This window comes from Bemisia tabaci, chromosome 1 (genome assembly GCF_918797505.1).
Source record: "Bemisia tabaci chromosome 1, PGI_BMITA_v3".
NCBI classification, from domain to species: domain Eukaryota; kingdom Metazoa; phylum Arthropoda; class Insecta; order Hemiptera; family Aleyrodidae; genus Bemisia; species Bemisia tabaci.
In genome coordinates, this window is record NC_092793.1 from 55,298,095 (window position 1) to 55,314,228 (window position 16,134).

The 16,134-nt window shown below is 40.6% G+C and overlaps 1 protein-coding gene across 1 annotated transcript in view; it reads left to right on the forward strand.

The window, feature by feature from the left end:
* The window catches only part of LOC140225312 (uncharacterized), a gene marked incomplete in the record, with an annotated part of 390,485 nt that overhangs the window by 336,561 nt on the left and 37,790 nt on the right, over positions 1 to 16,134 (forward strand). The window contains 1 exon segment of the mRNA XM_072303788.1: positions 9,496 to 9,599. Within this exon segment, the coding sequence (XP_072159889.1) occupies positions 9,496 to 9,578 (83 nt within the window).

The window sequence follows — 16,134 nt, forward strand, 5'->3', positions numbered from 1 at the left end:
AAACGTGGTTCGTACGGGTGGCTGATGAAATTGATCTTCGAATACCTTTTGATGAGCTAGGGAAATGGAACCATCTGCATCTCATGGACAATAAATAGTTGCCGTAATTAAGGTCATCCCGTGATTAAGGTGCCGTGATTTAAGTCATAAATTCTTCATCTAATTCTTGATTCATCTCCAAAATGTCTGCTAAAGCTTTCATGCGCTTCTCCTTGTATGCATGAATGAGCAAATTGGGTATCGAACAAGCGGACACTTTTTGAAAATTTAGATGATTCTGGACAATATCGTACAGAAGTCCACGAGCTGCAGATAGAACCATTACCTCTAGCTCATCAAAAGTTATTCGAAGATCATTCAACAACCTCTTTGACAAGTTGCAAAAACTTTTCGTTAACAATAGTGTCACACGGTACTAGGAATATTTACTATTTAACGAACCTTATATTTCCCTGACTCAGTCCTAAATTATAGAAGTATGCGTTACTTTTCCAGCAATCCAAAAAAACAATTATACAAAAAACCAATACCTACACTTTCAGATATAAAAATGCAAATTTTTTGCAGCCTCGCTAAACGACTTATCAACCAGAGATTTTTTAGGAAGCGGACCTCCAAAGAGCTTTCAAAATTAAAAGTATACAACAAGTGATAATGCCATGTATTCGCCATATCAAAGCCCAATACACATTTATACACCGGCTACGTAAATCTGCTAAGTTACAAAACATGAATCGACAGTTGTCGGATTGTACATCAATGACAAAATGTGTCTAGGCCCTCATTCTTGACTACAACTACTGCCCCCAGAGCCGCTCTCCGACGCCAATGCGTTGGAGCTTCCTTTTAAGTTAAAAACCGTGAAGATGTATACAATGTGATTACTTTCAGGTAAATGACAAAAGTGTCAAAAACTTACCAAATCATTACCCCTGCATTTAAAAATAATGAATCGTTACTATTGCATGAAGGTGTGCATTTCAGTTCATTCGTAATGCGAAAGACACTCCGAAAAATCCAAACCAAGCTGGAGCTATAATGCATCCAGGTTTTAGATTTCCACAAGGAAATAGTAGTAGGAATAGAATTTCCTTCAATGTTTCCCTTAAGTATTTCAGTATTTGCAGTGTGCCAAGTTACAGTTTCAAATTGCTGTCAAGTGGCGCCCATACGTGAGCTGAACCATTTGCAATTTATTACCATTCAGAAAAAGTATTACAGAGCTTTCTCTTCTGAAAATCGAAGCCCTGATTTTTGAGCCACCTTGACTGCTCTCGTGAAAGGTTTGCCTTTTTTTTGAGTCAGGGTCTTTTCTCCCATTGATATTCACTCATCGTTGAGTCTCTTTATAGAGAGAGTTAAGACAACGCAGCTTATGGATGTCACAAATGGGAATAAATATTACACAAATCGGACGTTTTTTGTAATCTTTGATCAACCCATTCCCGAATTCCTATCTTCGTTATCTTTCTCATTTCATTTTTTCCTTGCCGCACTCCCTATTCCACGGTCCATTCTAGATTATAATCTTTGCAGTTGGTGAAAATTTAATCTTCATTCCCGTTTGTGACACTGTGAAGGCCCAAAATACGGGAACCAATCAGAAATGGATTCGCATCGTCTTTAATCTTAGCATAAAGGGACTCTAACTCATCGTAAACCTATATAATAATTCTTCCTCCACGCCCTCGGTCAAGGCGTTCGAAAATGATTTAAACCCAATCGTACCCCACCGGAGGAAGATCAAAGCCTCCTCAATCACCGAATGATGAGTGACTGTAACATACCTGACTGGATTTGACAACGGAATAAAGAAGCTCACCACTTTGCGCCCTCGCCATCAAAGAGGTTTTTTTTTTAATAATTCGGAGTCTAAAAAGTTTTCCGCCGCCCTCACTTTCGGCCCTCTTTTATCTCCTTTGTATCCTCTCGCGCCTCGCGCGCGCCCCCCATAAGCCTTGTTTATTGTAGGCGCATCGACCGCCCCCCCCCCGCCTTCCGCCTTTCAGGCGGTCGATTATTGCGAAATAAAAGTTGCTATATTTGTGTTGCTCGGGTGTCGGGAGGGCGGACGAGATCGCCCGCGCCACCGCGCCCTTTTCCAAACAAGTTATTACTTTTGATTTTGAGGTAATTTGTTTCCATGGTAATTAAGCCGTCGGAGCATCTTCTTTCCCGTTTGACGAGTAAAAATCAATGCCTATCAACAGGGATTTAAGCCGGTCGCGGCGAGGCGGAACGCGGAGGGGTTAAAGTTCAGGTTGTTGGGCGGGGAGGAGATCGTCTATTCCTCCCTGTTTCCGCATCTGGTTTTCTCTCCTGAGCGAATTTTGCACCTCGCTCAGAGGTTGCCGCATCTCTCAGGCCCTGCTCGGAGTTTAAGGGATGGTCAATTGGATCCCGCGTACGCTTGCCAGCGTTTTCCGCCTAGCGCGGGAGGCGTATCGACGGGAGCTTCCTCCGGCTTTTGTTCCCAACTGTAATTGTTCTGCAAGTATTATTGTCTGACTCATTGAAAATTTATTTCTTTCGCCGCGCCTCGACCTCGACCTCCGTTGAGGGAAAGAAAGAAGGAGAGGATAAAGCATAGCCGAGGCGTAGGCGAGGAAGGGAGATGGCTGAACGTAAGGAGGGAAATTCAGAATTCTTAGCGCTTCGCGAGGAAAAATGTACGTCTGATTATTTATTCTCTTTGGAGAAAATTGTCGGCAGTTTTCAGTGCTTCTCTCGGTCCGCATCAGTTCCAGAAAACATCCCCGTTATACTGCCGTGCAAAGGAAAAACGCCGTATGAGCCTTGAGACGTTGTCAAGTTTCCTTCGATATAACCCGAATTTACTGGTAACATTTTGAATATTTTTACCGAAAATATTCAGACAATTTTGTACGCATTTTAATCTAAAATATCTGAAAATTTCAAGGGAAAGTATGATGCATGAATGTCGTCAAAAATACATGTTTTATCAAGAGAAATTCGGCAACTCTCGAATGTTCATACGACGTTCTTCCTTAGCTCGTTATAGCTCGTAGCGATGCTTCGCCATTTTACCGAAAATTAACTGTTATAGGGATGCAAATAATAGGAGACAGCACTCATGAGGGAACAAATATTAGGGGGTCAAAATTTTTCGGAGGAAGTAAAATTCGCTTGGGGCGGCTGGGAAAATCTAACTCCAAGGAATTTTGTCGACCGCCCTTCAATCCAAATTAAATCCTAAAAATTTTGTTTGAGGTTACGTTCTATTGTTTTGAACTAAACGATACACCGAACCACTATCGAATACGATCTATTACGGTTCGTATACGTACTTTTCTGGAGAGAATAGGTAATCTAGATAGTATCGATTGATCGATTTTTTATTTCATAGCTCCATGTGCTTCAAGTCAACGGATGAGGTTGCAAGGTGGATGCTGCGGGAAAACAGGAGACTGAACCGAATAGGTATCGACAAAGCGCAGAAAAACCCCTTTGATTAATTTTCTTGAGCAGCATTTGAGACTCACCCCGACGATATAGCGAGCTCTCCCTTCGCGGATCTTACCGATCCTCATTCATAACCTCCAAACGCGTGTTCGCAAGATTATTAATGTTGAAAAGGCCCACGGTTGCCAAACGGGGCAAAAATCCTGCCTCATGTTCTACCCTGCCGAGGAAAAACGCCTCACGAGCAACCCATTGTTGTCAGATTTACCCCTCAATCGCGAGCTAGATTCTCGGAAAGGCTCTCGGGGAATTTAGCCACATGTCGAAGGCAAATAGTGATAACAGACATTTTTTCAAATGCCATAGTCAAATATTTTTACTTAGATTGAAATTTTGATTTTTTACCTTAATTTTAGACCAAATAATTCGTTGCTCCCGAAAGAAAGAATTTCTCTGTAAAAATATGCAGTATACAATAGTATGTTAAACGATTTTAAGATCCTAAATGTACATTAAATTTATTATGAAATTTGCAGCACGTCATAAAACATAGAATTTTGAATTTTAAAATTTAATGCACTAATGGCATGTAAAAAGGAAGGAACAAGGAGAGTTCGCGGATTTGGAGAGTTATTCTTCCCAAAATATTGAAAACCCGGGATCTCCTCGCCATTCATTTACAGACATCCGTAAGCTGTCAAAATTTGACTACCAGTCCAGGCATTTTAGTCCAGGCATTTGGTAAAATGCCTGATTTAACTAATTTCCTCCGTAAGGTACAAGGATGGCAAAACTGCGGAATCCCGTATCTCGGTTTCCAGCATTTGCAGACTTCCGGTCATCTTTTATTCTCTACGTGGAAAACTACTGAACGTCATTTTTTTAGAATTTCAGTGACTTTCCTTCTCTTCCTAAAGAATATTCTGTGAAAACTCTAAGCCACGATGTTGGTTTGGTCTCCTTTTGAGAAGTAAAATAGTCACGAAGCTTTCGAAACACCGATATCTTGATATCGGTGTTTCGAAAGCCTCGCGACTATTTTACTTCGTTCACGTTCGCTTCGCTTCGTTATACGTGGTTTTGCCGTCTCACCGTCGACAAGTTTCGCAGAAAATTCGTATTTTAGGAGAAGAAATTTGGCAACGTCCAGATGTTCCAAGGGCGTTTTCCCTGATCTTGAAGTTGGCGAAATCGCGCGAAAAGCGGCAACACTGCGAGTCATCAATTATCACTTGAGAGGCGGAGGGGCTCCACAAACAAGCCTAATTTTCCTTTTGACACCACGCTCCGCGGCGCGGCGCGGCATGGCGCGGTGCTACGCGCTACGTCCACGTCCAAGAAAAAAGCTTTCCCGGCAGAAACGCATTAGGGGTTTCCTCGGAGGAGCGTTGCCTCGAGGAAATTATTATCCGGTAAGGAGTTTTCACCGGGGGGTGGGAGGTGTGGAAGGGGTGGGGGACGCGTGCATATCATTAGACGTTGCCGCCACCAGCGATGAAAGGTGTGCCGCTAATCATGGCAGCCGAATCACACGGAAAGGGATCACTGAAAAGGGCCAGGATTAGTGCGAGTTAAATTATTCACAAACAAATCTTGAAAAATGCTGGCAACGTTTTAAATCTACCTATCCGTAAGAATAAATGGATTAGAATAATAGGTAAATTAAGTGGTTCTTAGTTCATTGGGATAGTACCAAAATCAACGTAGATCAAATCGGCCATCAAAAATAAACGTTTTTATGACTTAAATTCGGACATTTTCTGATGCATCTACCGAGTTTTACACGGGATTTGGATGACACTTGTGCTTAAAGGAACCCTCTACGAGTGAATAAAAAAAGGATCTCATTACGAAGGTGTTCTTCTGAGTTCTCATCAGTCTATTGGTTCGTGCCCCCCTAATCTTCGTTGGTATTAGACAGAATTTTGTCCTAACTTCAATCAAAAACTTGTTTTGACTGAGTTGTTTTCTTCGTTCTTTAATAGTTCCCCTCTTTTTTTTTTCTTTTTTTTTTGAATGATAAGGTTTCACATGAAAGTTCTCTACCTTACCTCTATTGTTGGTACTGAAGTGTCCCTTTGCCTTAGGTAGAAATCCAATAGTGAAAAAATATTTCATCGCCTAATAACATGAGTTAAACAAATTTTCTAGCAAAATCAAGTTTTAGTGTAATCTACAAATTGTCGTAGAAAAGTGACAAGTCGGTTAAACCTTGGATCCCCAAAACTTACAGAAAATAGGGTCAAATTACCATTTTTTTAAATAAAAAAAGTAGGCCCGATGAGATCTCTCCTATCCTCGGCTGTGTTTCTCACTTAATCAGTGAAGTTTTCAATCCGAAAACTTTAACAGCCTTCCAACATGAATGCGATAGCAAAAGGAGATTTCACAATGATCAAATGTTTATGAAGTCATTGAAGCACCGTTACATACAAGACAAACTGAACCAACACAACAAAGAAATAGAGCAAGGAAAAGGATGCGGCGCAGAGATACAACTATTCGTACTTGATGGATGTCCGTGTTGCATCTGCCAAATTGAAGGAGCGATGGCAGGAAGCGTGAACTCGCAGTGTCGCAGTGCTCCGCTCTGTGTTGCTAGTGTGGTGTCGGTCAGACTCGGGAGAATATTTAAAATGACGAGGCCCAATCGTCTCTGCTTTCTTCGACTGTACGTTATCACTGGATTTTTCTTCTTTTTTTTCCTATTTGACGTCTGTAATTAATGCCTTGAAAATTGAAGGCGTCACAGGAACAACATGGCAGTGACGTCGGGGCCTGCGGTTGAAATCCCGTTATTTAGCGGCGTTCGGCAATGAGGCCCCGGAGTGGAGAGTGATCACGTGTCGTGCCCCTCCGCGTGATTAATGTTACGATTCATCGCCCGTGGCCGATGCCGCAGCGCAGGTCCCGCCGTTGCTCAACCGCCCCGGGATCCCGCCGCCGCCGATGAAGAAGCCCCCTCGAATCGGGCGATTTAGCAATGATGCTGGATCTCGTCGATCTAATTATCACAGCCGCGAGCGGCCGGGGGCGCCGCACCGCGTCGTCAGGTTAACGGGCCCTGATTTGCAAGCGTTTTCAGGGCGCGCTCCGCTGAACTCCCCCTCCCCCCGCCGCGCCGCGCTGTGGAAAGTGCCTTTTCTCCAAGTTGAAGAACTTCAACTCTCGTCTGACCGACTCTGGTCTTCTAGACCTAAAGCTCTCCTTAGTTATGTGGCGTACACTGTAATAGAAGTATTCCACACTAGGAGGTTCCGCCCCCTGGCCGCTACGCGGCCCAACCCTCGGAGCGCTGCGCGCCCCCACACGGAGAAAAAAACCTTGTGCGTGGGACCCGAAGTTTAGGTCATATGGATCTCTAAAGTTTTCAGATTGAGCATCTGAACACTTGAGGTTTAGCTGTCGAGGTTCGGATCACACATCTGAAACCTCAGTTCTTACATCTGAAGTACTTCGGTTTTCACATCCGAAAAACTTCGGTTCTCACATCTGAAGTACTTCAGATGTAAGAACTGAAGTTTCAGATGTCAGAGCTGAACTTCGGCAGCTAGACCTTAAGTGTTCAGATGCTCAATCCGAAAGCTTCAGAGATCCATATGACCTAAACTTCGGGTCCCACCTACGAAGTTTTTTTCTCCGTGCAGAGGCCGCTTCGCGACCATGTTTTCTCGAACTTTTACATGAATTATCGCCAAATGCATTTGACGTCAGTGAGCAAATCTCATTGTAATTGAATAACAAAACGATGTTTCAAAGAAAAATTTCCGGCCAAAAATCATTCTTAAAGACTTTTCTAATTGACTTACTCTGAATTTTGATTCCTTCTTTGGAATATTTGACTTTTGGAAAGTCTTACTTTCCTCGCCCTGTCCATCGAGCGTCTTAAAAATGATCCAAATATAGGGTTAAGGATAGGTAAAGGAGCCTGTCCCATGCAGGACTAGCAGGTCTCAGCACCGCCATTGACAAATTGGAAACCCTCTATTGGCCCCTCACTACAAGGTTGAGACTTCTACTTTAGGAGCTCCACCATTCAACGCCGGAAGTCACCTCCTCGTTGACTGTTGACGAACGTGTTTAGCAATTCGTTAAACAAACAATCCCACGTTTGCTCAACTCATTGAGCAAACTGCTTATAACACGTAGCTCAACAGCCGCAACTTGAAGACAAGATGACTTCTGCTTCTCACACAAAAATATTGGATTCTTGAAAGAAAAATGTTTCTAATATTCCCGGGATTTGAGTGAGAGATTGCATTTGTCTCTGCGCTCCACAGCTCCACTCACAAAACAATTTTTTTTAGTACCTTTGGTTTGAAAAATAACTCTTGTTATACTCGCGAATATAGGTGGGAACTCAAAATTACTATAACCTCCTTTTTCAAACGGTGATAGAGATTTGGGCTTTGCATAAAAATTGGACTACATTCACACAAAAGAACTCTATTTTTATATATCCCTCACATAATTATCTTTTATCTCTTCCTGTCGGGCGACGTATCTCAAGTTGAAAGTTGTCATTTCAGAGAACGAATTTGGAATCCGGCTGCCTTCTCTAAAGGGTCCTCCAAACTTTTTTGGTGCCCCATGAGTTGTCCACTCAAATATCATTTACGGAGAATTTTTCAAGAGGGTGTAATAGTTTGAAGATGTTGAATGAAAGACTGCCCCGAAGAGATTATCCGAACTTTATTGGTGATCATGGTGTTCCGATAACAAGAAGTTTCGATGGTGGAGAATGAAACTCCATGTAGAACTAATGGTGCTATGTCTATTCTTACATGAAATTTTAATGGATGACAATGATTTTAGGTAAGTAAAAATTCCTCGGAAACGCGATTTTTTCAGTGACATAAAATGTTAGATACCTTCTGAAAAGTTCAAGTTAAAATGGTATAACAATGAACTGGACTAAATTTTACAATGTAAAATCATTATTTCTGGCTCATTTTGGAGTTGACTTGTGTATCATTAGTTTATGCAGAAAGGTGCTTTTACTAATGAACTAAAAATAGTGATCCCTTGCGCGCGTGTTTTTTTCTTACTAATGAAATGAAGGCTTGGGATTGTGAATCTACCGTTTTTTCCTACTCATTCTGATATAAGGAAGCTGTAAAGTACAGTACAGTTTATTTGTAGTCCAGTTTGGTTACAATATTTTTATTTTCAAACATATTGAAGGTGTCTCTTCGATTGCTTCTTAAATTTGCTGTCAACGTCAAGTAAGATGGGTCGTGAGAAGAAGGACGAACTTCTTCACCAATCTGGCAAAAATGATTCGTCAGCGTCTGTCCATAACTACATCCATCAAGTTCTCCTAATCACGTGGATGATGCATGAAGATGTAGCGAGCTGTCATTATTAATCTCATTAAAAAATCATTCCTCTTTCATGTCAACAATTTTGTGCTCATAATTAAGAATGCAAACAAAGGGGAGATCGGCTCTCCCTTCGGATAATTTTCGTAATGACTGGGCTGTCGCCATTATGATTACGCGCTCAAATATTTTATCAATCATGAGCACCCTCTAAGTAACAAGTGTAGCTCATAATTTTCTGCGTGGAACCCGATAAGTGAATCTCACCCCCGTTGTTTTCTTTTTGTCGGAACGATGAACGGTACACCCATCAAAATCAGTATTGAGACTTCCCTATGATTTTTCATTTGTCACCTCAGCAGTTTTTATTCTCATTTATCAGTTGTTTTCTTCTATTCTGGAAAATATTGTTTTACAAATTTAAAACAGGCGTTTTAACAAAAAAGAAAGAGGAAATCTAATATTATGAGAAAAATGAATTATTTATATTGGTTTAAAAAATGAACGAATCAACGTGTATTTGCACTGATCACAACAGATAACTGCAGATCTTTTTCTCGATAAAAATGTTTGTCGCTCGAGTTTTAGGTATTGCACTTTGAACTGTGTATGTGCTATTAATCTCTATTCACTTCTTAAATTGACGAATCGCACTTCTCAATATATAGACATTGAAAAATGATTTTTTCGCTTCATTCAATTTGGTTAAAAACTAGCAGACTATTGATTATTATTTGTTTTTTGCTTTCAGAGTTCTTAATGGCTGGTAGCCCTCGGTCTTATCCAGGGAAAAACTTTGGATTTCCCCTCTGGTCCAGAAGTCTCAACGCCTAGTGGTACTTATCAACATACCAGGTAAAGTTCATTATTCCTGATTTTCACTGTAAAAAATGTAGTTTGAGAATATGTAATTTTTTCTTTTCGGTGTAATCATTTATTTTACATTGCTTTTAATTTTTTAGTTTAAGAATGTGATGTTTCAGTAAAGAATTTTTTTTTAACGTTTGTTGTAAACTTCGCCGGTCAAGTGTAAGTAATATTGCCTAAAGAGAAGCATTTCCAGAGATAGCTCCGTAACATCAGTGGAGGTAGTCGATCTTCTCAGGAGCTGAAGAATTTGCCAACCACGTCCATGCACTGAGTGCTAATGAAAAATATTCCAGTTTAAGTCGTCTTGCCTAAAAGAGGCGTCTCAGGAAAAATCAGCCTCTGAGGTTCGTAGGATCGAATGACACAGTGTTTTGCTGAAATTAATTGCTCGTAGTCAAGAGGGCTCCAACTTGGCATTACTAGTTTTACTTAAGTAGACAGAATTTGCTGGCAACTATGTAAGATTTGAGATAATTCGCAATGATCAAATTTTATGAATGATCCAAAAAATCAAAACGCTCATAAAATTCAATACTCGCAAAAGGACAGTAGGGGGGGGGGGGGGGCTTGGAGGACAATGCGCATAAATGTAGATTTTTAAAAAATTATGGTTTTAATAATTTCAAGTAAAACTAGTCTTAATACATATTCTATGAAAAATTTTCTTCCAATCTTCAATTTTAAATCATCAAAAAGTCAGTTTGAACTTTCTCTCCGCCGCAAGGATCCATGTAATTTTTAACTTCAAACACGTATTTCTCGAGAGAGGAAAATCTGCGTTTGTGCGCCGTGTCCTCCAAGTCCTTCAATAGTATTGCGAATCACGCAGTGTTGTTACTCGAAGGGGATATTGATCTTCTCGCTATCGTTTAAAAATGAAGACATGATTCGAAATCTCTCTGCGTTTGTTTTTTCCGGCAGCTTGCCAAATCCCTAATCAGAGGGAAAATGTCATACGAACGCGCAGCACTGGATGTTTGTACATAGCTTGGTCTTCCTCTGTTTTCGCATCCTACGTATTTCCCGCGTCCCGCCTCGCCGCGGGTCGTATTTCTTGAGCCAGCTTTTACATGAGTCGATATTTTTTTCGCCTATCGTCTCTCTGGAGCATTTGAGAATATTCTTATTTTGGCATCGACGCCACTGCTTATTTTACTTCTCTGCTGTGGACGCGGCCACAAAGTTGATTTAGTGATCGCGCTAACTATCCCCGCTCATTCTAATACAAACAATGAAAGAACGGCAATCATATTTTTATTCCCATCCGTGCTTTATTTCCATCTCCAAGTTTTCATTCATTTAAATTGCGGTCCGCGATATCTCGTTTCTTGAGTCCCCTCCTTCTCGCCAGAAAAACGAAACTTGCCAAGTATCCTGTCTGCTTCAGTTTCAGCCTCTCTTGAATTGTATTCGCGGAATGAGTTCGGTGTACGCAAGCATTGTAGATCGATGAATTGACTCTTCAAACGTAAAATTGCAAGAAAATAAGTAACAGCGCACGAGGCAAGTCCGAAATCCTTTTCGTAACACACAATTTGCGGAGTTAGCATCAAATCTATTCAAATTTCCCGCGACCGTGGACAATTTTTTGGAGGTTGTGGGCGCCAGATTTTCCCAGAAGAAGTTGTAAAACACCTAACTTGGACGTGCAAAAGATCGCAAAAAACGTTATCATTCTCTCTCTCGGCGTTCGTAGAATTTGACTTTGCAGATTTACTTCTCACCGTAAACACTTCCGCATCAACTCTGGCCCTCAGACTAATACAGTGTACGTAGTGCTTAATTTCATTCTCGGGATATTACCAATGTTCTTAGCTGTGGATCATCTTGTAACATCTTAACACGAGCCTCAGGGCTTTTCCTACAAATGGGAAGAATACACCCTCGAGGTGCCAGAAAGATTCAAAAAAGTTGACAGGCGCCATCTCGTGACTGTCATCCGGCTGTTCGGAAATGGTCGGATTTCTCCCTCGACATTCCGAGTGCGACCCCTCCGCGCGCAACAAGTCACAAGTCACCAACGCACAGTGCACTGGAAAAAAATACATTGGACCTAGAGTCCAGACTCTTGAAAACATTGACAAGAAAAAGGACTCTTGATTCAATCAGATTCAAGCTTAAATCAAAAGGAATTCCGCTCAAATTAAGAGGCCTGGTTCTTGATTTATGCTTAAATCTGATTGAATCACGAGTATTTTTTCTTGTCGATGTTTTTAAGATTCTGGACTCTAGATCCAATGTGGTTTTTTTTCTAGTTTGGATCGAGTTAATTAGAGAGGTCGGACATGAAACTTATGACTAAAACTGAAAATTTTGATGTTTATTTCGTCACATTTTAAATTTCAAAGGGTGCGTGCAGAAGGAAATTTCACCAACGAATCCACTTTTAGAACCTCAAATTTTCGTATAAACGGAGTCAAAGGCGTTTTAAGTTTCTAAAGTTTGTCCGACCTCTCCTATTGACTTGAGCCACTGTGCGACGTCAGTCGCTGGGCCGGGGATGATTCAGGGGTTGAACGTCTAATTGATAAAAGAAAGGATTTTATAGGTGAACTTGGCAACAACGAGACTGATGTGAGGAGGAAACGGGACTTTTGCCTGTTTCAGGGCTAATCAAAAGACGCACGAGATCATACATCAGTCGTCGGCCACGTCATGGTCACTTCGCATCGGTGCCAGATTTAGTATCCGCCCCTTCTCGTCGTAATGCATCTGTAATGCAATCTGGAAACCCTTTCCACCTGTTGAACAACACAACGCAAGCCCAGAACCTCCTCCCCCTCATTTTTTAAAGAAAACAACAGGAAAAACCGCGGAGTTGAGCACTGAAATAATTCGAAGAATTCTGGAAGGTATATCAATTCAAAACGTTGACAATAGATGTCGCTGGAACCATGAACGTGTTGCTTCGTCCATCTTAATGTCGGAAGACATGACTTGATATTGCCTGAAAATTCAGGGAATTTTGAAATCCAAGGAGGCGTATCACTCTGTGATACACGAATGGCCCTTAAAAGGTTACCGCTTTGTGCTAATCAATAGAACTGACATGAAGCGTCATGTCGTCACCTTCCAGCCAAAGTATCACAAGTTCCATGCGATGTTTCAAAGTTTCCGCCGCCATTTTATTTCTGTACGGAGGAATTGTTGGTTGAATCTGTTTGAAAATTACACTGAACTTCATTGACGGCAAAGATTAAAATCCAGTGAAATTTTCGAACAGCTCCGTTCAACAATTTCTCTGTAAGAAATAAAATGGCGGCGGAAATTTTGAAACGTCGCATGGCGCTTGTGTTACTTTGGCCGGAAGGTGACGATGTCAGTTTTAACGATGAAGTCTCCGTATGAAAAAATTCTACTCTCCTAAATACCTCACTGGAAAATAAAAAAGAACACATTGGATCTAGAGTCTATACTCTTAAAAACATCGATAAGAAAAAGTACTCTTGATTCAATCAGAATCTAGCTTAAATCAAGAACCAAGCCTCTTAATTTAAGCGGATTGCGTTTTGATTCAAGCAAAAATCCGATTGAATCAAGAGTATTTTTTCTTGTCAATCTTTTCAAGAGTCTGGACTCTAGATCCAATGTGTTTTTTTTTTTTCTAGTGAAATGTGCTAGGGAAATCAGGGAAATGTCATCAGGGAATTTCATTTTCTAAATTCTGTGGCAACCCTGTTGTCGTGTCCACACAAGTTCTCTTCATCAAGTTATCCCCTGGGGTCAGTCCTCGGGGGAGCGCCAGTCCTCACTCGTGACTTATCAGTCGCCGCGGTCCTGGGGGTGGTCGAGGGACGCTAGGGGTGGTGCAGCAGCGAGATCGCGCCTAAATCGAAGCCACGGAACCGGAAGGGGATGAAATCCCCGAAATTAGATACAAAATAATCCTTCACGTCACCGATCAATCACGCCACGCGCCTAGTCACTCTTGTAATACATCTTTCCGCAAACTACAAGGGAAGTCGACTTTCTACAACTTCGTTACGCGCGTGTGTGTGTGCGTGAGTATCAGATTCCCCATACTTGATGAGATTCCTTTTGGTCCCATTTTCTCTCTCTCTCTTTTCGACTTGAGGTGCTGTTTCCGCGACGATTTTTTGATGCCTTTGGTGGCTCAGTCATCCTTTCACTGGGAAAAAAAAAACACATTGGATCTAGAGTCCAGACTCTTAAAAATTCGACAAGAAAAAATACTCTTGATTCAATCAGATTTAAGCTTAAATCAAGAACCAAGCCTCTTAATTTGAGCGGATTTCCTTTTGATTTAAGCTTAAATCTAATTGAATCAAGAGTCCTTTTTCTTGTCAATGTTTTCTAGAGTCTGGACTCTAGATCCAATGTGTTTTTTTATTTTTTTTTTTTATTTTTTTTCAGTCTTAATTTTGATCCTTGAGGAATTATTTTCCATGCTGTGGACGACTTAAATCGGAGAATCGGCAACATTTTAGACATGCAATGACAAAGTAATCGCACTAACATTCTCGAAATTGGCGCGGTGATCAGATCCATACATATGTTCGAAGTCTTCCCGCTAAATTTTTATGATAATCAGGAGGACACGCTCCTCGTCTTTTAACGGACCCTACCGATTTAATGTATTATCTTATGAATTACACTAAAATTCAATACGTTTACTCATGTATGATCGCATTGACCATCAGTTGTGTCTGTTTCATAGTCCTTAGAAATAAGGACGTAGAAACAAAATCACGTGTACAGGATTCCCTGCTTGAAAGGGAAAACTCTACAAAAACTTGAGAAATTCGCAGCTCAGTACAACGATCCACATTTTGAAACCATCGTAAAGAAGGCGGACCAATGACTATTCATTAAGGAGTGAAATTAATAATTAACTTATTCACTTTTCTGCTCCTCGCAGGAAAATTGACCAAAAAGCTAATTTTTTCACTTTCAGATGGTGCTTAGTAAGAGACGATTCTCTATAGCTCGATCCACTGTTTTTTCATTAAAGTTTCATTAAAGGGCATCAAGAGTGGATTGGCGTTTTAAAAACGTGCAAGATATTTTTATCAAACATGAAAGCAGGAGGGTGGGAGCGAAGAGGGAAGTTAATTTTAACCCTGCCGCTTGCATCACGTCCTTTTTCGGTCCATTATTTTTTAAAGGGCGGTGAAAAAATTCTCAAGTATTTTTCCTCCAGCGTAACTTTTCCGCTTCGATTGAAAGCTGCTTTGACCCATCAGAATAATTGGATATAAGTACAGAGTGCTTAAGTGTCATTTTGTTAGAAGTAAAAGCTGCTCCCGCGAGGTAGCCGGTTCAACCCTTAACTTCTCAGCCGGATAATATCCACGCTCGTAGTGTAGCCTCATCGATTTACACAGCCGAAAACACGCAAGGAATAAACTACTACATTATCCTGCAAAGCGTTAAGAAGAGGAGATGGGGAGAATCGATACATTCTTGCGTGATGAAAACAGAAAAATGGTGGAATGAGATTTTGCCCCCTAATTCGTGAGAATGAGGAGAAGAAAAAGTTCGCATCATTCTTAGTTCCCTTCACCGTAGACAAATAATCTTGAAATGTAACAAAAAAAGAGAATAATAATAAAAGAAGAATAGTCAGTATTTCATACGTATAATTATATTTCAGAAATTAATCAGTATGAAATGATTTTTTCATCCGAAACTTTTATACCAACCCTTTCATCAAGTATAATTCATCAACATTAGAAAATTCGATAAATTTTTGGGATGGTCAGATTCTTTTTAATTTGAAGCTTAAATTAATTTCCTTAACGCTCTCTTCTTCGCCAAAATTGCTTGACAACACTCGTGCTAAAATATTAAATTTCTCGATGCAATTCGGCAACCGTGCAGCAAAGTGTTTTATGCCCAACTTAAAACGCTGTCGTGCAACAAGCAAAATCCATTAATTTCTCATTTTCATTTATTTATCTATTATTTTTCCCCTTTTTTATGAGACTTTTGTTCCTTCCGTGAGTCTTTTTCTTCTCCGCTGCCTCGTCCTCTGCGTTCCGAGCCAGATCTAAGTGCGATTCAAATGAGTAAATGCGAAAAACTTCTCGAAATTAGGTTAATGATGGAAACTGTTTTTATGAATCACTTAAAATGTTGTCTGTTCCCTGAAAGTTTCGGTGTAATGGCTTTCAAGTTCCGTTTGGCTTGTTTCGTTTTGTCGATCTTAATTTTATTCGACATAGCTTGTTTTCCAAAGCCCCTGGAACCCATTTGAACTAGTTCTACCTGATAAAAATTTTCCCGCTGCTTATTTAAGCGGAACACAGGAGGTTTTTGTTCTTTACCGAGCGCATTACAGATTCCGTCCACTCAGGAATTTTCCGTGTGGTAGAGGGTTATGTCTGCTTCTGAATAGCTTCAAATTTGTTTCCAAACTTCGTATTTTAAATACTCAACTTTTACAATGCTTCCACTCAATTCTTTTCATTTTTTTCTTTTTTCTTTCATTTTCTCGTATAAAATGGCATAAAATCAGGAGAAAACTCTAGCGGCCGTTAAATGAATCTTTTTTGGTCTT